Source organism: Zalophus californianus, chromosome 11 (assembly GCF_009762305.2).
Source record: "Zalophus californianus isolate mZalCal1 chromosome 11, mZalCal1.pri.v2, whole genome shotgun sequence".
In the NCBI taxonomy this organism is placed as follows: domain Eukaryota; kingdom Metazoa; phylum Chordata; class Mammalia; order Carnivora; family Otariidae; genus Zalophus; species Zalophus californianus.
In genome coordinates this window covers 49222517-49246004 of record NC_045605.1, presented here as the reverse complement: position 1 = coordinate 49246004, position 23488 = coordinate 49222517, and the positions used below count along the sequence as shown (strand labels likewise).

At 38.3% G+C, this 23488-nt stretch overlaps 1 protein-coding gene across 1 annotated transcript; it reads left to right on the top strand.

Moving 5' to 3' along the window:
* The first annotated feature begins 30 nt into the window (after positions 1–30).
* On the top strand, positions 31–22138 carry DDIAS (DNA damage induced apoptosis suppressor). The gene is made up of 5 exons (XM_027579686.1): positions 31–125; positions 10098–10226; positions 16691–16852; positions 17746–17863; positions 19174–22138. Exons 2-5 carry the CDS (start codon positions 10114–10116, stop codon positions 21661–21663), a joined length of 2883 nt encoding a protein of 960 aa, XP_027435487.1. The 5' UTR covers positions 31–125; positions 10098–10113; the 3' UTR covers positions 21664–22138.
* The last annotated feature ends 1350 nt before the right edge of the window (positions 22139–23488 follow it).

Genomic DNA, 23488 nt, shown 5'->3' with positions numbered 1-23488 from the left:
CAAAACGTCACTTCCGGCGGAAAAGGACGCGGGAGATTCGATTGGAAGGCCCCTGTCTTGTCGCGAAGTCCTAGGGGTCTGTGCCACCGAGCGTCGCCCGGGCAGGTCTCGGTCTTCTGCCTCAGGTGAGGAGCTGTGGGAAGAGATTCTCGGGGCGCGCAAAGGGCGAGACTCCTAACGAGGTCCTCAGTGTCGTTATAAATGAGAATGAGAGCATTCTATGTTGTTTTTTTCAGGAGTTAGTCTTTTCTGTAAAAGGGTCCTGAGAGTAAAGAGGGAAAAGGTCAGTCATTTAACTGTTAGGCAGCGCTGTTGATAGAGTTCAGCGAGCGTTTACTCATCATTTACTACGCCATCGAGCTAGATGTGGGTGAGCGTCTGGAACCGGTAATAGAAAGAGGAAAAGCACTACTCCAGCTTTTGAGGTGCTCAGAGATAGGGATTTTGCAGGCTATGCCGAGTAATGCGTGCTGAAAAGGGGTCTTTTCCAAACGGCTTTGAAGGCCTAGAGAAAAAAGTGCTTATCTATCAGTGTACTCAAACCGGAAACTTCAAAGTGTCTAGATTCCTTCCTTATCTCATATTCAGCTAGTCATTACCAGCCTCTTGAATATCTCAAATCCATCCAATTCTCGCCACTTTTTTTTTTAAAGATTTTATTTATTTATTTGAGAGAGAGAGAATGAGAGAGAAAGCACATGAGAGGGGGGAGGGTCAGAGGGAGAAGCAGACTCCCTGCGGAGCAGGGAGCCCGATGCGGGACTCGATGCGGGACTCGATCCAGGCACTCCAGGATCATGACCTGAGCCGAAGGCAGTTGCTTAACCAACCGAGCCACCCAGGCGCCCCAATTCTCGCCACTTTTAACACCAAGACTGCTACATAGGTAGGTGACCAGCCTCCCAGCTGGCTCTTACTTCGATTGTGTTACTTTCCAATCCAGTTTCCACATTGCCAGGCTATATGATAAGTTGGTAAGTAGCAGTCAGGGCACTCCCCATTTAAAACCTTTCCTTGCCTCCTATTTGCCCTCAGGTTTAAGTCTAAACTCCTTCACATTTTACAGGGCCCTTCTCGTCTAGCCTTTGCCTACCTCTCCAGCTTTGTTTTTCAGTACTCTAGCCCTACGCTCCAGCCCAATGAAATGTCTTTTTTGAGTTCCTCAAATGCACCAACCCACCTCACCTCCAGACCTCTTCTAACCCCATCCCCACCTTGGCCAATTCTTACTCCGTCCTTAACTTTCAGTTTATTAAGCCTTTTAAGTCAGGAAGACTTTCCTGACCCTGCAAGTTTGGGTCACAAAGTACCTGCTAGTTAGTCATTCTGCAGATAGTTTTAAGTGCCTCCCTTGCCAAGAATTACTAGGTACTGGGATTACACTGGTGAACAAGTTAGATTCCTCACCACATAGAACTTAAACCTTTGATGGATGGAATTAAGGATAATTAGGGAAACTGTTTGAGTTAGGTTGGTCTGGGATGGCCTCTCTGAGGTCTTAAAACACAAAATTCAGCCAAGTAAATTCAAAGATCTAATTAGCTTTATTAAACGATTTTGGTAGCATATTACCTACTGAGTATAGGGGAGCTCCGAAGAGGTGTACAAAATAGGTTTTTATAGGAAAGAGGGTGGGGTGAGAAGGTTATTAGCAAAAGAAAGGATTGTTCCAAGCAAGGTCACTCTCCCTCTGGGGGAAGAGCAAGGAGTCTTATCATGCTGATTACCTTTGATAGGATAGAGAGAGCTCTTGTTGGCGTTGATCTGGGAAATCCCTTATATTTCTATATTTCTGAGGGAGGTTGAAAACTGCAGTTAGGTTAGGTAGTAAGCCCCGTTTTGGGGAGTCTGCCTAAATGACTCCGTTTTGGGCCTGTGGTTTGCTTTTTAACAAAGGAGTTGACACTTAGAGTAAGGCCTAAAAGATGAGAATGATCCAGGCATGCAATAGAGAAAAGGAAGAACATTCCAAAATGAATAGGTTGTACAAAGGCCCTAAGGCAGGAAAGAGCTTGGCATCTGAGTGTTCAAGAACTTAAGGAAAGACCAATGCTGCTTGGAACGTATTCAGAAAGGACAGGTGGTGAGATGAGCCTTGAGAGATGGGGAAGGACTAGATCACGCAGTTAAGAACCTAATGCAACAGCAGAAGCAACAGGTGATGGTGGTTTGAATTAAGGTGGTGGCAGATTTATGGGGGAAAGTGGATGGTGGTTTTTAGATATGGAAATAGATCCAAGAACATACAGATGGGTATAATGTGGGATTTGAGGGAAAAAGGAATGAAAGATGATTTCTAGGTATCTGACCTGACTTAACTGGTTGGAGAGTAGTGCCATTTGCTGAAATGGAGAAAACTGTAAGAAAAGAATGTGGTGTTTGTCCGATCTGATAGGGGTCTCCAGATGTGGGGCAATGACCTGGTGGAAACCAGTGGCACTGGCAGTGAAAGGATTTACCCAAGGCACCACAAAGGAGATAGAAGTTTATTGAATACATCACAAGGGAGTGGCATGCAGGACAGCAAAGGAGAGACCGTCTGCCACAAGAGTGAGTGGGGTTGTATTTAAAGAGAGAAAGTGAAGGAGGTATGGCGTATGGAATTTTTTCTTTTTGGTATTTCGGAACTTTTTGGTAACTGTTCCTGGTTGTAAGTACCCATTGGTCTGTTAGGGCCTATGGATATTTTGAGGTAGGTCGCCTGATGGGCTTGTCTGTATTCAGCCAGGTGGTCACTGTGGGCCCTTTTGCCTTGCTCTACATTATACTGCTCAAGCCTGTTGTCTAAAATCGGTCTCTACAAAGAAGTTTAAGAGGAAACTAAGAAGTTTTTTACTTATTAAAACTTGAGATGTCTATGAGACATCAAAATAGTTGGCTCTCCATAACTGTCCCCTCCATGTGAAAGTCTGGAGCTTGCAGATATTGTATGTACCTTTGTGTCACTTCCTTAGTAGTTATACATTGTCTTAGCCAACAGTTTATAAATTTCTTGAACACAGGAGCCTGTGTTTTTTATCTGTAACTGTCCTCCTCCGCATCCCTAAAACAGTACTTCATCTACCACAAATTCAATGGACAAACTATGGTACTCACTAAGAGTTTTTTGGGTGGTTCTTGGGTTTTTGTTATTTTTGTTAGGGGTTTTTTTTGTTTTGTTTTGTTTTGTTTTTTTAAATAGGCTCCACACCCAAAGTGAGGCTTGAACTCATGACCCTGAGATTAAGAGTCACATGCTCTACAGACTGAGCCAGCCCTCAGCCCCTTCTTGGGTAGTGTTTTAAAAGTATTTTTCACCAATATTTCTCCAAATAGGTTTTTTTTTTATTTGTTTAATTTTCTGTCTCCTGCCTTCTCCATTCTAGAATTTTCATGTTAATGTCAGTAAATCATTTCTCAAGGACTTGTTATGACTACTTTTAGAAAAATTAGACAAAGTATGCACCTTGAGGGTGACCATTAGGTAGTTTTAAGTGAACAACTCAAAGTAGCTGAGGCCTCTTGGCCTGTATAACATGAAACAGGTAATCTGAGAGCAACAAGGTGACAGATCTTGCACAGCAAGAACAGTTTTGAGAGAATAGAGAACGCCCCAAGATGGGCCACTCTGGCATGAAGATTATTTTGAATTAAAAAGCAATCAAAACCCAGCAGATTCAGGAAAAGCTCTTTACTTCCCCCCATAACTGCCTAAAAAGAATTTAGATAGAGAACATCATCCGAGAGCTATCACCACAGAGATCTACATTATGATATATAGTAAAGTATGGTAGAAAGGAGAAACCCAGCAAGGCCTGTTTGATCAAAGTCCTCCCTAATTCCCATTGTTTCTGAGTGGCCCAGCAAACATTTGTTTGCCAAACATTTACCCTTTTTTATTTTTTCTGAGGATTTCATGTCTTCCCTTGGAAGTCCTGGACCCCTACCAACTTCTACTTAGTTCGAGATGTCATATGTACCTTATTTTGCCTGACTTTGGGAAATTTTCAGGTCTGTGTGGATTCCCTGTATGTATGCATGCTATTAAATTTGATTTTCTTGTTAATCTGTCTCATGTCATTTTGATTCTTAGTGCAGCTAAAAGGACCTTGAAGAGGACAGGAATTTGTGTCCTCAACAATGTTAAACAATTAAATTTTTCTCCATGATCTAACATTTAATAAGAATTATTCTAGATTTTCTAGTCTAGCCCAAAGAAGGAAAAAAATTAACGTCAGTGTGTGTGCATATAGGGGCATGTTTTTGTTTTTTAAGATTTTATTTATTTATTTGAGAGAGCGCACAAGAGCGAGAGCAAAGGAGAGAGCTAGTGAGGGGAGGGACAGAGGGAGAAGCAAACTCCCTGGGGAGCCCAATGTGGGACTCGATCCCAGGACCCTGGGATCATGACCTGAGCCAAAAGGAGATGCTTAACCAAACTGAGCCACCCAGGTGCCCATAGTTTTTCATATTAAGGTGCCATCCAGGAAATTGGTAGCGAAGGAGTTTAGCTAAAAGTTCTCCAGATAATAGAGCAAAGATTTGGGTCACCTGGCTAGCTCAGTCAGTTAAGCATCTGCCTTTGGCTCAGGTCATGATCCCAGGGACCTGAGATAGAGCCCCGCATCGGGCTCCCTGCTCCCTGGGAAGCCTGCTTCTCTCTCTGCCTGCTGCTCCCCCTGCTTGTGCTCTCTCTCTCTGTCAAATAAATAAAATCTTAAAAAAAAAAAATAGAGCAAAGATTTACAAAGTCATCTGAAAGAGACTGTAATGCTCTCAGGCTTTATAATTTAACTATAACCACAGTCACAAGTGTTGTTTACCATCACACAACCTCAGTGGCTAGGCCAGTGATTTTCAAGTGTGGGCGCCGTAAGCATTATCTGGGAACTTGTGAGACATGCAAATTCTCTGGCCCTCATCCCAGACTTACTGAATCAAACTCAAGTTGGGGCCCAGAAATCCATTTTATCAGGCCCTCCTGGTGATTTTGATGTACATTTAAGTTTGAGAACCACTTGGCTAGTATGAAAATGGATGGTAATTAATGAGTTATGTATCTGGGCCCATTGACAAAACCATCTCTAGTGAGAAAAGAACACATCAGCTATATTAGCCTGATTCCATTAAAATATTCGATTCACCTAATGCCCCTTTTTCAAGCAACTTTCTCTTTAATTTTGTTTAACATAGTTATACCCAAAAGAAAATGTGGGTTTAAGATGTGTCCCTTCCCTGTGACTGTAATTTTTCATGGTAAATTAGTAAAGCATCTTTGGATATGGTTTAGATCCCCATATAGCTTGACTAGAAAGAAAGTAAGTATTCTATGTTGAATACTGGACCCTACATATTTTAATAAATCTAAGTCAGTCTTCTTCATTCTTGGACATGCCTGGGAAATCTCCTGGGACTTCAAAACAAAAGCCAACTGAGGCCCTAATTAGTTCCCATCAACCTATTCTAACATGTATTTTTGTCGCCCTCTATCTCAACCTCCTTGTTTCTACTTTTATGTGTGAGGGACTGAGAGGACCCAAGGTTTTCTTTGTATGTTATTTCTAAGTTCTCTACCTAGTATTTTTATATTTATTGATTTTTTAAAGTATAAATGTAATACATTTTCAAAATACTTTAAACATATAAAGAAAATAAAAATCACCTTTAATCTGACAACTCTGAGAAAATAGTTTTCAAAAAAAGATTATGTATTTGTCTAACTATTCTCCCTCCTCCCAGCTAAGACTAGATTAGTCCCCTTATTATATTTTCTCATGGCATTATGTACATTTCTTTTATAGAATTTGCCACATCAGTTAAATTGTTTAGGTGATTATTGTCCATTTTGCCCATCACTTATCCCCAATACCTGGTATTTAGCAGCTGCACAGCAGATAACTGATAAATTGAATTGGAATATGATTTTCTGGCTATGATGGAGCTAAAAGAAATTAATGCTTTGTCACCATCCTTCCCAATAAAATCAAGAAGAAAAATAAATTGCAAGAGATACTACATATGAAATTGTTCCCAAATCCGTTATAAGGTTTTCGTAACTTTGGTATTTACTTGTTCCTGATGCTTCATTCAGTTCTCCATCAAACATGAATTCCCCACACTACAAGTCAAGCAGTAGAAAGAGAGAAAAACTAGATGACAAGTGTCATAAAGGAAATACTATGAAAACAGCAAAAAGAATAACAGTGACTGCCTAAAAGGATCTTACTGGATTTTTGTCCACCAGACAATTAATGAGAAGCCTTTTTGCCATTTTCTGGGGCTTACCAGGTGAAACACAAATAGTAAAAATAGTTAACTGACCTTTTTCATTTTAGTTCTCAAATTTGCCATTAAGTTGTAAATACTGTAGTATTTTTAGACATACTTATTTAATCCACTAGAGGGCAATAGACCCTTAAATAAAGACAATTTAACCACATTTACTTAAAAAATATCGCAATTAGTGCTTGCACAATTAATTTAGAAAATAATCCCAAATATTTCTGCTTGTGTTTCTCATTTTTTGGTGAGCTGTCTGCCCAATTAGACAATAAGCATCTTATTTTTCATTGTTTCCTCTACAACATTTTGCACAGTATCCTAGTTATCTTTAAGGTTTAATCCATTTCCTAAAATTTGAATTAGATAACAGTTGTGTGAAGAATATGATTTGACATAAGTGCCCATATAGTTGTGGTACAAAATAAAATTTTATTTTAGAGCCCTAAAGAAGATAGTTTCTGCTCATTATATGACCGCAATTAAGGGGGAAAAATGGAAATAAGGATATAATGCAAATGATTAAAATAAGGTTCAAATAAGGTAATATATATAAAACTACTCTGTACCCTCTGATGTATATACAAATACAAGATTATTTTGTGATTTGGTAAAATTGTGTTTTATATTTATGGTATATGATAAAATCAGCTTAGGAAGAAGAAAACTGAAAATCAGCTGAAGTTCAGATCGACAGTTTTTGAGCTTGGCCCTGGGGTTATAATGCGATGGTCCTTCTAAGATCTTACTCTCATTCCAGGAGAAAGCATTAAACAGATAAGATTATTATGATGTGATAAGTAGCAAATTAAAAAGTAGGGTCCTTGGGCACTTGGGTGGCTCAGTCATTAAGCGTCTGCTTTTGGCTCAGGTCATAATCCCAGAGTCCTGGGATCGAGCCCCGCATCGGGGTCCCTGCCCAGTTGGAAACCTGCTTCTCCCTCTCTCACTCCCTCTGCTTGTGTTCCCTCTCTTGCTGTGTCTCTGTCTTGATGTCAAATAAATAATAAAATCTTTAAAATAAATAAATAAATAAAAAGTAGGGTCCTTTACCTGGGAAAGTGTCCTGGAGAAGGCCTCTAAGAAGACTTCTTAAAGAAGAATAAGCATTAGCCAGGAAAGTGAAAAAATTTTAGACAGAGGAAGAAGGAGAAGAAGCAAAGGCAGAGAAATGTAAAACATTGTAGTAGGCGAGTGTTGGGGGGTAGGGAAGAGAACAAGGGATGCAACTCAGATTATTTTTGTGTGTTCTCTTTAGCATAAATTACTAACACATAAAGAACAAGAGAGAACCAAGAAAAAAGGCATTAGGGAGAATAAAACCAAATGGAAATGACTAGACAAAGAAAACAAATGGTCAGACCTCTTTGTTAATAGTGGAAGACTTTTTAAAGTGGCCTTTAAATTAAAAAGGAAGGAAATCCTATTATGTTGCGTATACCTACTCTTATAAAAATTTTTCTTAAATTGCAAAATTCTGCTTAATAGTTTTTTATTCAGTCACTATTGATTAAGAACATACTCTGTGCTAAGCACTGGGGTATATAGTAGAACACAAGATAGACCACATCCCTTTCTTCAAAGAACTTTTTTTTTTTTTAGATTTTATTTATTTATTTGACAGGGACACAGCGAGAGAGGGAACACAAGCAGGGGGAGTGGGAGAGGGAGAAGCAGGCTTCCCGCCGAGCAGAGAGCCCGATGCGGGGCTCGATCCCAGGACCCTGGGATCATGACCTGAGCAGACGCTTAATGACTGAGCCACCTAGGCGCCCTGGAACTTTCAGACTAGTAGGGGTAGAACAAGCAAAAATAAGATGATATGTGCATTTTCATGGTTGGATATATCACAAGCAGGATTAGTACTATGAAGGAATAAAATGGGTGATGTCATAAAACTAAGAGGAAAGGTGTGTCTACTTGAGATTAAGTGGGGCTCTCTGAGGGGTTGTATTAGAGTTATAGATTGAAGGATGAGAATGAGCCAACTATTTGAAGAACACTCTAGGCAAAGAGAAAAGCACAAAAGCCTGAGAAGAGAAATTGGTGTGTCTGAGGAGCAGAAAGAAGGCTAGCATGGATTGAAGTGCAGAGATTAAGCAGGAGAGTGTTACAGGGTAAGGTCAGGAGGTGGGGCTAGATGACCAAGAGCCTCATCGCCCTTGTAAGGAACTGAGGCTTCGTTCTAAATAGCAGAATTTTAAGCCTGTGAGAAACAACATTTTTCATTAGGGAGCTTTGCCCTACTTTATCTCCCAAAGCTCATAGGTAGGTGTACTGCCATGTTATACCCTTCCCCAAACTGGATTTTAGAGGAGATGGTAGAGGGAGGGAAGATGCCTTTGCTGACCTACATTTCCATCATTTGTTGTGTTGGAAAGAAACTTGAGGTTAGGAGCACTAATGCAGTATTTTGTGGCCTTCCTGTCTTCCCCTTGTATTCCATTCACCTCCTCTACTTTGTCCTTAGAGATTGCCATGTGACCTAGATGACAACCAAATCTTGGAATACATATCTTTTTTTTTTTTAATTTATTTTATTTATTTGACAGAGAGAGACACAGCGAGAGAGGGAACACAAGCAGGGGGATAGGGAGAAGCAGACTTTCCGCGGAACAGGGAGCCCGAGGCGGGGCTCGATCCCAGGACCCTGGGATCATGACCTGAGCCGAAGGCAGACGCTTAACAACTGAGCCACCCAGGCGCCCCTGGAATACATATCTTCTTATGGTAGAAACTTACTAGTCATGTATCCTAAGCATCCCAAAACAAAGATGACAAGAATTAGAATTAGACACTTGATTTTTTTCTATGTTCCCTTTAATAACATAGGTCAGTGGTTTATATATATTCTTTTATGTTTCATATTTGCTAATTTTCATCTTACTGCCTTAGGTGGCAAGATTTTATTTTCACAGAAATGTTTTGATTGATAGAATTGGTATCACTTTAGATTTCCCTTCCATAGTCACCACATTTCTACATTTATGGTCATCCTTAGAAAGAGCTATATCTAAAAGATTCTTTTAAGATTTTTAAACTAACTTCCATTTTGTCTGATTTTGCTGATGGCAGTCACAGAAACAATTCCACCCATTTTCAGAAATTGAAACCTTTGCCATGTGTTTACAAATGAAAAATTTATTGATATAGTTCTACCTTGAACATGTACAGAGACTTTTAATTTCAGAACATTTATATTATGCTATAAGTAAGCTAATCAATTTTTTAAATTTTGATAAACCAACATATGAATTTTTAAAAAGAAGGTTAAAAAGAGGAGAACATTGCTATTTTACTTCTCAGTGTTTTATTCAAGGATCTTAAAGCACTTTGTACTCTTGACCATGTAATGTTTTATTTTTCTGTTTGCAGAATCAGAATTGTCTTTTTTTCTTTAAGTTGTATAAAAATACATACAATGAAATCTAATAAAGTGATTTTTTTTTCAGCCTAAAAGAACCATTACCCAATTTAGTTTCTTTAAAAGAATCACATAAGTTTATTTAAGTTCCTTCCTGTTGACAGAAGAAACAAGTTCTTATACCTCTTCTAAAGATGTGAAAAGGGCTAAATGATACCATTCCTGAATTACAGGGATGCAGCATTTATTCAAAAACAGAATATTTGTTTGAGCTACTCTGTTTTAAATCTTATTTTCTTACTATTAATACTTTTAATTAGGCAGAAAAATAAAATGAGTTTTCCAATACCTTGACACTTACCACAAAAGACATCTATTCACTTTACAGTGGAGACTAAGTTGTTTTCCTGAGAAATGAATTACATACATACAATTAAAGATTTTCCATTCATCCCATGACTATTTTGTTTTGCAGGCCACGGTGAGAACCTATGAATAGAGGAAGGAAATTTCTTCTGGCCTCAGTTCTTGCTCTCCAGAATTCCAGTTTTATATATCCTTCATGTCAGAAGTGCTTCTCTCGGATAATCCTGGTCTCCAAAAGGTAAAAGTAAAGTCTGTAAGCATGAGAGAGGAAATACATGTGTACACTGTAGATTTCCTATAGCTCAACAGCAAATAAGGATTAAATTCACCATACCAGACATCATCCCAAGAATGGAAAGGAGACTAACTATGCTGGCTTGTTTAGGGAAAGGACTTGATATGAACCAGGACTACAGGTGGGAAGGGGACACATGATCTGTTGTGGGAGCCAGAGCACTGGCCTTTAGGCTGGAAAGAGGGACAGCATTAGGGGGAGTTGCCAAGTTCAGATCTCTCTGAGGCGAGATAGAGCAGTTAGTGTATGTTTCTGTCTCTGTCTTTTCTACCCTCAAGCCCTGAACAAGTCTCTAGCTATTCTTCCTTCATCTTGTGCTGACTCTGAAGAGAGTCTCTAAGTCTTCTTGGAAGTTTTGGTTCCACACAGACCTAGCGGTGCCTGATCACCTCCAGGTCCCAGGCCCTACACATGGACCTGCACAGGAAGAACCGTGGGAGGAGGAGGCACCAAGTGTGGAGGCCCAGCTCAAGTGTGCATCTCAGGAGACCCAGCCTTTCCCAGAGAGTGAAGATGACCCAGAGTCCGGGGACAAAGGATCACTGTCACAACCACTCATTACTGAAATGGAATCACAGGTGTTCTCAGAAAAACTCTCCGCCAGCACCTCTACATTTGAAGCTACCTCTGAAGTTGAGGGCACTTAAGAGCAGCAACAGAGAAATTCCAAAGTAGAGAGACTGAGGAAGTCCCCTGCCCAGGGGAAACATTTCAGGCAGGTGATTGTCACCCATAAAATAACTCCCACAGGGAAGGAAGACCATAAATACAGTGAATGTGGCAAAGTCTTCATTTATAACTCGTGCCTTATAATCCACCAGAGAATTCATTCTGGGAAAAAAACCCTTTAAGTGCAGCAACTGTGGGGAAACCTTCAACCAGAGCTCAAACCTCATTCAGCATCAGGATTCATACAGGAGAAAAACCCTACAAGTGTCATGAGTATAGGAAGTCCTTCAGGTGGAGTGCTCATCATGTTCAGCATCAGAGGATTCATTGAGAAGAGAAGCCCTGTGAGTGTAATAACGCTGGGAAGACCTTCAGTCAGTTCATATCTAAGTCAACATCTAAGAATTCACAGTGGAGAGAAATCTTTTATATGTAAAAATGTGGGAAAGCCTACAGGTGGAGTTCAGAGCTCCTTAGGCATCAGAAAATTCATTGCAAAGAAGAGCCTACCCAATGTGCTGAAAGCGAAAACACCTCCAGACAGAATTGTACTTTTGTTTAATCCGTTGTAGAACTAGAGCACATAAAAGTTATAAATTCCTTAAAAAAAAAAATCACCATATACCAGGACAGATTCTCTTGGGTTGGTTCTTTAAATCCAGAATAGAATTGTCTGGTAATACTCTTGTGCCAAAGGGAGGTTTCAAGTTACCTCCAAGCCTTTGCTAAGTACCTGCTTTAGAAGAGAAAAATAACTTCTTGAGAGTAAATCCAATCCTGATGCAAAAACCTTATTCCACTTCTGGGATATCCCTGGAATGGTGTAGGGTTTTTTTGTTCATTTATTATTTGTTTATTTTCACTTGATACCTAAATTATTTTTTATTTTTAGAGATTTTATTTATTTGACAGAGAGAAAGACAGCGAGAGAGGGAACACAAGCAAAGGGAGTGGGAGAGGGAGCAGACTTCCCGCTGAGCAGGGAGCCCAATGCAGGTCTCAGGTCTCAATTCCACATGACCTAAGCTGAAGACAGACCCTTAACGACTGAGCCACCCAGGCGCCCCGGTAGATTATTTTTTTAAATAAATAAATTCCTTCATAACAGAACTGTTAGGAGAAACAGGGACTGTTAGAGAAATCTTTACCTTTCAGCAGCTTGACACATAATACTTTTTTGTGGTGCTAAGATGCAGGCCAACTATACCTGAAAGTCTAAGGTTCTTTGATTTTTAAAGTACAAGTCAGGGTTACGGTTGGAGTTCCTTAAGAATATTTTCTCTCTGGAGCGCCTGGGTGGCTCAGTCAGTTAAGCATTTGCCTTCGACTCAGGTCATGATCTCAGGGTCCTGATGGAGCCCTGTGACGGGCTCCGTGCTCAATGGGGATTTTGCTTGTCCCTCTGCCCCCTCCCCGCCCCCCCCCCGATTGTGCTCAGGTGCTTGCTGTCTCTCTCAAATAAATAGATAAAAGAATACTTGGGGCACCTCAGTGGCTCAGTAGGTTAAGTGTCCAACTCTTGGTTTCAGCTTAGGTCATGCAGGGAGTCTGCTTGAGTTCTCTCTCCCTCTGCCCCTCCCCCCACTTGCTGGCACATGCACTCTCTCTCTCAAATAAATAATTTTTTTTTTTAAAGAATACTTTCTGTCTGCCTAGAGGAGAGAATATATAGTAAGTACCTGGTAGTATGTAAGTAAGAATAGTATGCCAGCAATATTCTTAGTCAAGTTAGCATTTAATGGGGAAGGATTAGCAGTTCCAGCCCCTATCTAGACTGAGGGATCCTTCTAGTAGTTATCACTGTTCTTTTATTGAGCCATTCTCTCAAGCATTCATTTGTAAACTCAGAAACACCCTGTTGTATTATTCATCATTAAATCTTCAGCATCCAGCCTAAAGGTCTAGTTCATAGAAAATACACAGAAAATGTTTGTTAAGTGAATGAATAAATGACAATATGGTAGTGTTTATAAGTATACTTTACTTACTACAGTATATCATGGTGATTAAAAAGCATAATTCTCTGGAGTCAAACTCCCAACACTGTCACTTGAATTATCTGGGCTTCAAAATGGGGAAGGTAATATCTGTCTCATAGTGTTGTTATATACGGATCTAATGAGTTAATATACATGAAATGCTTAGAACATTCTGTGATACATAATCAGTAGTCAATACATGTGAAATGTTTTTAAAACTGTTTTGTTTTTTACCAAGTCATTTCTTATCAAGATAATCTGCAACAAAAATTTAGGTTGAACAATATTGCCATTGTTGACTCTTCAGCCTGGTAATAACAATAGATAACATTAATGAATGTTCACCATATGCTAAGCACTATGCTGGGAGCTTTATAAGCATATCTTTTAATACAACAGCCCTATGAGTGATGCTATTGTTAATGCTAGCCTTCAAAGGAGAAAATTAAAGCTTAGAAATGTTAAGTAACATGCCCCAAATCACACAGCTAGCTAGTTAGTGGCAGAAACATATTCAAGGGGCGCCTGGGTGGCTTAGTCAGTTAAGCGGCTGCCTTCGGCTCAGGTCATGATCCCCATGGTCCTGGGATTGAGTTCCGCATTGGGCTCCCTGCTCAGCGGGGAGCCTGCTTCTCCCTCTGCCTGCCTCTCTGCCTACTTGTACTCTCTCTCTCTAGCAAATAAATAAATAAAATCTTTTTTAAAAAAATGAAACATATTCAAGCCTAAACAATTTGCCCTCTGTCTACATTCATAATCACTATATTACCTTCATAATAGCAGTGGAATTTGTATCCAGAATGACATCACTGCCCCCTCTCTTTCCCAGAGCTTAAGATGCTTAAGGGAGCTCGGACTGAACTGTTTAGGTACACAACAGATTGAGCAAAGAAAGAAATATGAGGATCCAGCTGTAGTTATTAAGTCAGACTTTAAAGAAATTTGCAAACTATAAAACAAAGCCACTCTCTTGACACTAATTTTTTTATTTTGGAACACATAGTTATTTTTCATAAAAATAGGTTTTTTTAGTTAACCATACAATGGATCTCTTATGTGAGTGAATTAATACTTTTTTAGATTTCTCGATTTTAACTTATTTTCATTTAATTTCTCATATTCAGTTAAAAATATAGGTAGATATTAGCCACATAGACAAAAACTCTCTGGTGTTTTCAGTAGTTTTTAAGAATATAAAGAGTCCTGAGACCAAAAAATTTGAAGACTGCTATTCTGTAACAAATGACATTTTGGAAAATAGGGGTGCCTCTAGAAGTTAAATCAGGGGACTGTGATTTGAATGTGTTGTCTCTACCCTTGCTTCTCAAAATGTGGTCTAAGAACAGCTGTATCAGCAGCATCTGGGAGCTTATTTGAAATGCAGAATCTTGGGCCTTGTCCCAAACTTAATGAACCAGAATCTTTATTTTAACAAAGTAAACAAAGTATTTACCCCCATTTACAAATGGAGCAATTGAGGTGAATTTTATGACCCAAATCTCAGGATTTCAATTCCTAGCCTGCAGTTTTTCTCTCAATGATGTCTTATAATAACTGTAAGAACTATAAGGCTAATGATGAACTATCTTGCAAGTAGAGAGTACCAATGATAGTCTAACAAAAACTAGGTTTATTAGTATTAATGCGTGTACACACTAACTTATATATACTTTAATATATTTATATTATCATAATATTTAACATAATAAATATGTATAATCCAAGAGAAATGAAGCTGGATTAAAATAAATAAATGTTAGTATGGAGTAATGGACTAGAGCTTTTTAAACTTTAATATGCATAGAAATCCCTGGGTTGCTTAAAAACATTTGTAAACTGCAAAATGCTGATAACATATTTTTCTAAGATTTGCTAAGAGCTTTACATTAGACCTGAATGCACTATTAATACATAAGGGTAAAGTTAGATGAATGGATTAGCATGGAGCCATTTTCAATGTGGCCAAAAAAATAATAATTAGCCGGGATCTAGTGATGGTGAATCAGTAACTTTTACAAAGGGTTAACCTTTGTTCAAAATAGTCACCTTGTGAGCTATGGATTTTTGGCTCCCCCTAGTGGCTTTCTGGCAGTAATCAAAATTAGACAACTATCTCTAACATTTTCTATTTGCATTTTGCCACTGATTTTTAAGCCAGATCATTAGGGACATGAAGGAAGAATGAAGTCCTAGGATTAACCATTACCATAAGATGTATTAGGAGGTCAGTTTGCTAAATTAAGAACATGAAAGATGACTATCAGAGTTAAAAGACATTGCAGACAGCTAGAAAGGGAAACACTAAGTAGAAATGACATTAATCATCACAGTATTTAATGTAATTCTGAAGAAGAAGCAGACTGACACTTAGTAATTTGGCAAGAACTGCACTAGATCCTTTCCTTACTTTTTTTTTTTTTTTAAGAGTTTATTGAGAGAGAGAGAGAGCATGCACGCATGCAAGCGTGTGCACATAAGTGCTGGGAAGGACAAAGGGAGAAGGAAAGAGAAAATCTCAAACTCCCGGCTTAGCCTGGAGCTGGACCTGGGGCTGGAACTCACCACCCAGTGATCATAACCTGAGCTGAAATCAAGAGTCCCATGCTCAATTGACTGAGCCACCCAGGTGCTGCTCTTTATTTTCTTTCTTATACTTTGTCACATTTTATTCTTCAACCCCATTTTTTTATAGATTAGAAAATCAAGGTTTAAGTAATTCATAAGTATCCCAAGACCAGACCACTAGTACATACATAACAGTAGAGTTACAGTTGACCACAGTAGTTTTTGCCAAGAAAGCCTTTGGCCATAATTATATATTGCCTTAAAAACAACTTTAAAGGGGCGCCTGGGTGGCTCAGTCAATTAAGCGTCTGCCTTCGGCTCAGGTCATGATCCCAGGGTCCTGGGATCGAGCCCACGTCAGGCTCATTGCTCAGTGGGAAACCCGCTTCTCCCTCTCCTCCCCGCTCATGCTCTCTCTCACTCTCTCTGTTGCTATCTCCCTCTCTCTCAAATAAATTTAAAAAATTTAAAAAAAGCTAAAAAGATGTTTCACAACTAATTTTGGTAACCTAATAAATTCTCAGCATATTCCAAAGAATTAAGAAAGTACAGGCTATTCTTATATTGGTGAGAAAAAGAAAACTAGGTGCTTTGTATTATCAACATTAAATGTTTCAAGATTATCATTCTCTTAACAGATACTGTTCTCTTAACAAAAGACACACATTAAACATCAAGTACTCTGTTGGTGTGGTCCTGATTTCATTGTTTACTTTGCCCCCCAATTCCACACTAATATATGCCTCAATTTGTTAATGGTAATTTAGCTACTTAATAAGAATATCTTCATCCCCTCCTCCGAATCCTCTCCCTCCCTCTCCCTCTTCTTTTCTCTCTCTCCCTCTCATGCACAGTTTTTCTTCATTATTTTTTTTCCTTTTTTTAAGTAGGCACCACACCCAGTGTGGAGCTCAAACTCACTACCCTGAGATCTAGAGTCGCATGCTCTACCAACTGAGCCAGCCAGGCATTCCTTCAGTTTTCTATCAATTTGCTGCTACTTAATTTAAGTCAGTAAAAATAGTTGTTATGAATAGAGATGCTGACCTAAAATCGTTTAAGAATATAAGTTATATAAGTACATTTGTACACAAAATATTATTTTTAATCTTTACTTTTCCAGATTTGTTTTCCATAGTATAAAAAAAAAATTAGTGAACATCTCTATACTTTTTTTTTTCTCCACTCTTCCAGGTCTCATTGTCGAAAATGTGGCTGTACTGGTAGAGCTGAAAATGCCAGTTACAGATACAAACTTTCTTTAAAAGTTGCAGAATCAAACAAATTGTTTGACATTACTATATTTGGAAGCTGCTTAGATGCATTTTTTGGTCTTACAGCCACTGGTTTGCACAGGTAAGAATATTTAAAGCATTTTTATTCCTAGCTACTCTTTTAGTATATCAGTAGAATTTGAAGCTACGTGTTTTTAAGGTAATATGCATTTAGTTGAAAAATAATCACTTGACCTCAGATCATCAGTTCCTTTAAAAGATAATCAAATAAATAGAAAGGTATTTATTTCCTGATTACATATTGTGATTGTTGTTAAACCAAGCTCCTTTTATTTAGGGCAATTTAGCTGTGTAAAAATATCAGTTTACAATACTCTAATCGAGATTAGAGGAATATAAGATAAGAAGGTAAAATTGTTTCAAACTAAAGGATTATCCAGACTGAGGTTAACATTCAAGTAGCTAAAGTCCCTTAAGATGAAAGAAGGCATTGAGGGAATATTTGCATATCAGAGGTTGAAAATTTGTCATTTCTCTCACTTGCACTGCATCTTCATCTGCATAGTTTGACCTGTTGAGGTGTCCTGAGATGTAAGAATGATATAAGCAATTAAAGCTTTTTCTTCCCTTCCATCTTCTACTCTCCTCCCCTAGTCACTTGACAGAAGAAATCTCTTATTTCCTTGTAGTTGAGAGCAAACTGGATTACCAAAGGAGGAAAGACTCCCTCTGCTTTGAGGGCTAGAGATCCCACTACTACTACTACTGCCACTTTTGGAATAAATGCTGGGCCTGATTACTAGGAAGGCATGTACTTTATACACACTTGATCGTTTTTGACTTTCTAAGCTATGGGAAACTAGAGGGAGCAAAATGACTGTTTTTAAAGTCTTTTTTTTTTTTCCTATATGTAACTCAAAAGGTTTATGCTGCATTTTCGAACTAATTGTATTTTTTTATGGCAAGTTAAAATTTCAAAGCTTTTGTCTTCACATTTTTTTCTTTCTAATCAAGGTACATTCAGGATCCTAATGAAATTTCAGAAACACTGGACAGTGAAGCAGTTCGGAACCTATTAACTAAAGCAGTTGAAATTTGCTTTGTTGGACAAAGCTTTATTTTTGGAGTGACGGTAATTGAGACTAGCTTTCTTTTTAGTATTCTGTTAACATTTCCATTGTACTAAAATAATTTGAATTTTCTGAATAGGTTTTAGGAGTCATAAATGTGACAGTCTGTAGAAGCACTTTAAACTGTAAAAATAGGCTAACCGTGATCTGTTAAAACACCATGTGTGACAGCTTCCTCTTTCAAAAGTCAGAAGAGCCCAGTTCAAATGCTTTCAGAACTTAAAAAATCTAAATTAATTTTAAAGTCAGAATAGTTAGATATTTTGTTTTGATATTTGGTGTTTATTTCACTCTCTAAAATTTGTTTAAATTCTGTAGTAAAACTTTTATCAACTCTTTTATCGGTTTGATTCTATCATCTGTAAAAGGAGGAGAGAACTAACATGGAAAGGAAAGTATCTGAGTATTGGTTACTCTAAGAACAGGTGGGAAGGATGGTCTTAAAAAATAATTACAAAAGTGATTGTAAAAGTTATAAGAATATACTGACTCTGAAGGAATAATCGTTTTCTGTCTTATCTATGCTAAAGGGAACAAATGGAAATTTTGCCCACCCTTGAATCAAGGTTTCAAAAGAGGGAATAGAGCATTCCATAGCTGAACATTGAGAAAAACTCAAAGTGACAGTGAAATCAGGAGCTACAGAGCTTTTTTGTTGTTGTTAAAATCTTAGATGGTTTTTGTTCATTTTTTTTTTTTAAGATTTTATTTATTTATTTGACAGAGAGAGACAGCGAGAAAGGGAACACAAGCAGGGGGAGAGGGTGAAGGAGAAGCAGGCTTCCCGCTGAGCAGGGAGCCCGATGCGGGGCTTGATCCCGGGACTCTGGGATCATGACCTGAGCCGAAGGCAAACACTTAAGGACTGAGCCACCCAGGTGCCTCTCATTTCTTTTTTTTAATGAGTGAGAACTTTCCCTTAAACATTCAAAATTTCTGGAATCTAATGAGAGATATAATAGTAGGTACTATTGAGTAACTACTGTTTGCTTAGCACTGCAGTTTTCCTTGTGTTATTAATAATACAATAGTCCTGCATATTTATCCTTATATTATACATGAGAGAACTAAGGTTCAGAGAATTTAAATAATTTGTCCAAAGTCCCAACACTAGCAAATGTCAGAACCGGTCTCTTTATTCCAAGGTTTATTTCTATTACTTATGCTATTCTGCATATAACCCTATAGGAATTGAAATTATAGGGGTAGGACTTAGAACTGTGTCTATTTTAATCTGTTACATCCTTGTTTCACCTTTGAGTCAAAGGAAGAAATTTTTGTTCTCATTTAAATTCATTTACTTCTTTCACAGAATTTTGGAAACCGACATGGACAAGGTTCAGATTCCAATAACTTCTTAAAGCAATGCTCTGACCATAGGAGAGAAGTTAAAGCGTTAGTCGCTTGCCAGATTGTTCTACCAGACCCAGGTGTTACAGGCTTCACTGTCATTGACTATTTCCATCAACTTTTGCAGATTTCTGATTTCAGGAAACTTGATGGTGGCTCCCAGGCATCAAATAGCCACTTACTTGCTTCAGAACACACAGATAGTGATCTCAGCAACATCTGTGGCCCTGACAACAGTTCTTGTTTTTTCAAGTGCCATAGCAGAGACAATTTTTCAAGATTCTGGCAGGCATCACTTGAACTCACTTCCACTCTTTCACACCTAACAAATGATGATTTTTCAGCTTCAGAACAAAGCAAGGCCATTGGTACTCTTTACCAGAACAGAAAGTGCATCTCTTTTGCAGACGCCACTGGTTCCGGCAGCTGCCACGATGCCATTCAGGGTTCTTGGAGCCTTGTGTCATACATGGATAAAAAGAGTACAGCGCAGAAGTTGGGTGAAGAATTTGGCTTACAAGCTTATCAGCCCACTGCAGTCCATAGCAATCAGGAAATCAGAGTTACTGACTCTAATTTTTTCCCTTTGAAAATGCAAGAACCCCTGGAGTCAGGTGATAAAAAATCCTTCCACAATGCAGTGGAAATTAAAAATTTCTCCCCACGTGAGCTAACATGTCACCAGTATCATGATTTAGATAACCCCGATAGCCTTCAGGAGAGATCTACATGTTGTCCACCTTCATCACTCAGACTTGAAGAGATAGCTGGTGGTTCCCAGAACTGTGACCCTGAGATTTGGGATGATCTGCCATTCTCTGAAAGCCTGAATGAGTTTCTGGCAGTTATTGAAAGTGAAATTGCTATAACCCAGACAGATGCCAGTAGTAGGAAATGTCATCTAGATAATGACATTGATAGATTACATGCAGACCACAGCAGGTTATCTGTGACTTCGCAGAGAACTGCTGGAGCTGTGCATGCACTGCCTGTAGCTTTAAGATCATCTCAAGCAACTGTCAAAGCAAGCTGTAGCAAAGATAACTTCCTTTCCAGCTGTGAAGCAAATCCAAGTCCTAGTGTTCAGAAGGAGTCACAGTCAAATAACACAGCAGAGCCTGTCTCTATAAGTAGTAATGGAAGTGATATTTCTGAATATTTTCCACCAAATGCTTATCTGTCAGCTCTGTTTCCATCTTCAAAATGTTTAGGAGCAACAGGTACTCTTAAGTCTACCAGAATTCCACCACATAGGGCTGAAATTTCACTTAAGTGCAATACTTCAGAGAGTGACCATTCTTATCTCAATAGCAAATATTTCAAAAGATGTGGAGAAAAATCACTTTCAGAAATGAATGAAAAGTTGGTAACTTTGTGTTCAAGGAGATATAATATTTCTGACCTTTGCAACTTAGAAAATAAACAACATTATAGGTGGCCAAAGAACCAAGGTGCCAGTTATACAGTCTGCAGGAAACTTACATATCCTTTAGAAGCACTTCGCAGTAGTCCAAATAGAAGTAGAAATACACTGAAAGAAATGCCTTGTGGACATATCAACAATAACTTAACACAGAACTATTCTACTGGTCATGAAGGTAGCTACAATGCTTCTGCTGATCTCTTTGATGATAGTGCTAAAGAAATGGACATTACAACAGAAACTACCAAAAAGTCACTGGATATTTTGTTACAGTGGGGAAAATCTTTGACAGAAAGTCATACAGAACCAGATTTCTCACTGAGATCACTTTCTGAGAATTCCAGCCAGTTTTCACAAAAGTTATCTTTGCAAAGCGTATCTGCCTCTGTGTGTCCAAGAACATGTTCTCCACCTCATTTTCAGGCAGATTCAGAATATGATTTTGGAGATAGCCAAGACTTTGTTCCATGTTCACAGTCAACTCCAGTTGCAGGATTCCACCAAACAACTCATGGGATGAAAGGAGCTTTCAAAAATTTACTTGCCTTTTATTCGGAGCTTGATGTTAACTATAAAAAAAGGATTTCCTCTGAAAATGATGCACAGCAAGCCATCCCTAGCTGTCCAAACAATGTGAAGACACCCAGCCAGAAATTCAGAAGCCCTATTAAATCTGGTATTACACAACCAGAGATTTTCAACAATAGTCTTATTGCTGAGTGTCCTGAAACTGATAATGAATGGGTCCCCCCTACCACAAAAAAAGTATTTCCTTCAGAAATGCTTGGATTCCAAGCCGTGGGTCTAAGGAAATGCTCTGCTGCCTGTGATTCTCCTGATAAAAAAGAGTTACCAAGAAAAAAACTGAAATGTGTCAAACGAAGAACAAGTTCAGGCTGGCTATCCAAAGAGTCGGTTTTGGGACTTGATTCTTGTTCAGAAGTCCAGTGTTGCTTTCCATTTTCAGAAAATTGGCCACCTTCCGTGCCTGAGACTAAAAGCAGTTGGTCTCCTGAATTATTTTCATAAAAAGTCAACCTGAACCCAATTGCTAAGCTTTTAAACGTAAGTCTGTTTAGAAATTTTTGCCTCCTGTAGTACAGAAAGCAATCTTGAATTTTGAAAACTCGAACAGAAGCAAATAGAAAATAGGCACTGTTTTGCTTTTTAAATGTAAAGCTATTATTTTTCCCAGTGTTTTATCCAGGATACCCTTGTTCAGATACTTTGGCACTTTATCTTACTGTTGATTGTCCTTTAGTAATATTGTTAATTTTGCTTGTTAAAAAGTATTTGTTAAGATCACATGTACATTCAGAAATAAAGCTTTTGCAAACCAAAACTTAAAGTCTTAATTGTTCTGCCCAGGTCAGAAAATGCCTGCTATGTACTAGGGCCAACGGCTGTGCTGAGTTTGTGATACAAAGCTACAAGATCAGTAATCTCAAAAGATTTTAGTCTGCTGTGTAAGACAGACATATAATAGTTTCAGTACAATGCAGTAAATGCAACGATAGAGGTTTTTAATGGGTACTAAAACATTTATGTTGCTATGGGAGCATGGTAGAGAATCAATTAACCCAGCAACATCTATGGGCTGGGGATAAGAAAGGTCAATAAATACTGTTTAGAGTTAAATGTGAAACTGTCATTATTTTATTTAGTAAGTAAATATTGAATGGTTACTGCATACCAGGCACTGGGCTAGGTACTAGGAACTAAAAAATGAAAGTCAAGCCCATTCCTTCAAGAAACTCATGGCCTAGTAGTGTAAACAATTAGTAAGCATCTGGTAAGCTCTGTGATGGGAGATAAGCTTGAAGAGTTTAGAGGAGCAAAAACAAGTGTCTGGACTCTATCCTTAGCAGCATCTAAGCTGCACCCTGTGAAATCTTTTACATATGTAAAAAATAAAATCTCTACGTCTTTTGCTGTTTGCCACAGCAGCTATTCCAAATCTTTACTCTGCATACCTCCAACCTATACTCCTCCTTGCCTCATGCATCATGGAGAAGATCGAGATCATTTGGTATTCCCTCAGCTACCCACACCCATAGCTACCCACTTGTCTCTACTCATCCACAGTTTCTTTAATCTCATAAAGTGATGCACACCTTCTATTTAGTGCTAATCTTTTTGGGCTGTTGATAATTACACCCATCTTTGCTTTCTTACTACTGACTTTTTGGCTCTCTTCCCCCCCTCCAACTTTTTATTTTGAAAATTAACAAAGAAAGGTTGGAAGAATAGTAAAATGATATAACATCTATACATACCACTTAGATTGAATCATTTTTAACACTTTGCCTTTTGTAAATGTGTGTATTTGCTTTTACTGTATCTGTATAGATAGATATATAGTTGTTTTTGATTAACTGTTTGAAGATAAGCTACAGATACATTTCACTCCCAAATACTTTAACCTGAGTTTCCTTAAAGTAAGGGCTTTTTCTTCTATGTAATTGGATCATTATCATACCAAAGAAAAATAACAGTCGTTGTCCAATATCTAATACTCAAATTTTCTACTTGCCCTAGATTGTCTTATAATTGTTGATGTTTAACCAGGATTTAAGTTTCATCCATGGTGTTTCATTGTGTTTCTTGGGTTTTTTTTTTTTTTTTCCTAGAACTTTACCTTTTATTTTTCACCACATTGACTTTTTTGAAGAATTCAGACCATTGTATTATAGAATGTCCCACTTCTTAGATTTGTATGTTTTCTTCTTTATAGTATCAGTACCTTGACTCTCTGTCCCCCAGTATTTCCTATAAGAAAAGCCTGAAGACTTGATTAGTTTCCGGATTTTGGCAGAGATACGTCCTGAGTTATGTTGTGTACTTCATATTGAAT

What these genes read in the sequence shown, in the direction of transcription:
- DDIAS (XM_027579686.1), top strand. Translation starts at nt 10,114, where the DNA reads ATGAATAGAGGAAGGAAATTTCTTCTGGCCTCAGTTCTTGCTCTCCAG. An exon ending in ACAGCCACTGGTTTGCACAG is followed by an intron (nt 16,853 to 17,745) that starts GTAAGAATATTT and finishes TTTCTAATCAAG; the next exon opens with GTACATTCAGGATCCTAATG. An exon ending in GCTTTATTTTTGGAGTGACG is followed by an intron (nt 17,864 to 19,173) that starts GTAATTGAGACT and finishes CTTCTTTCACAG; the next exon opens with AATTTTGGAAACCGACATGG.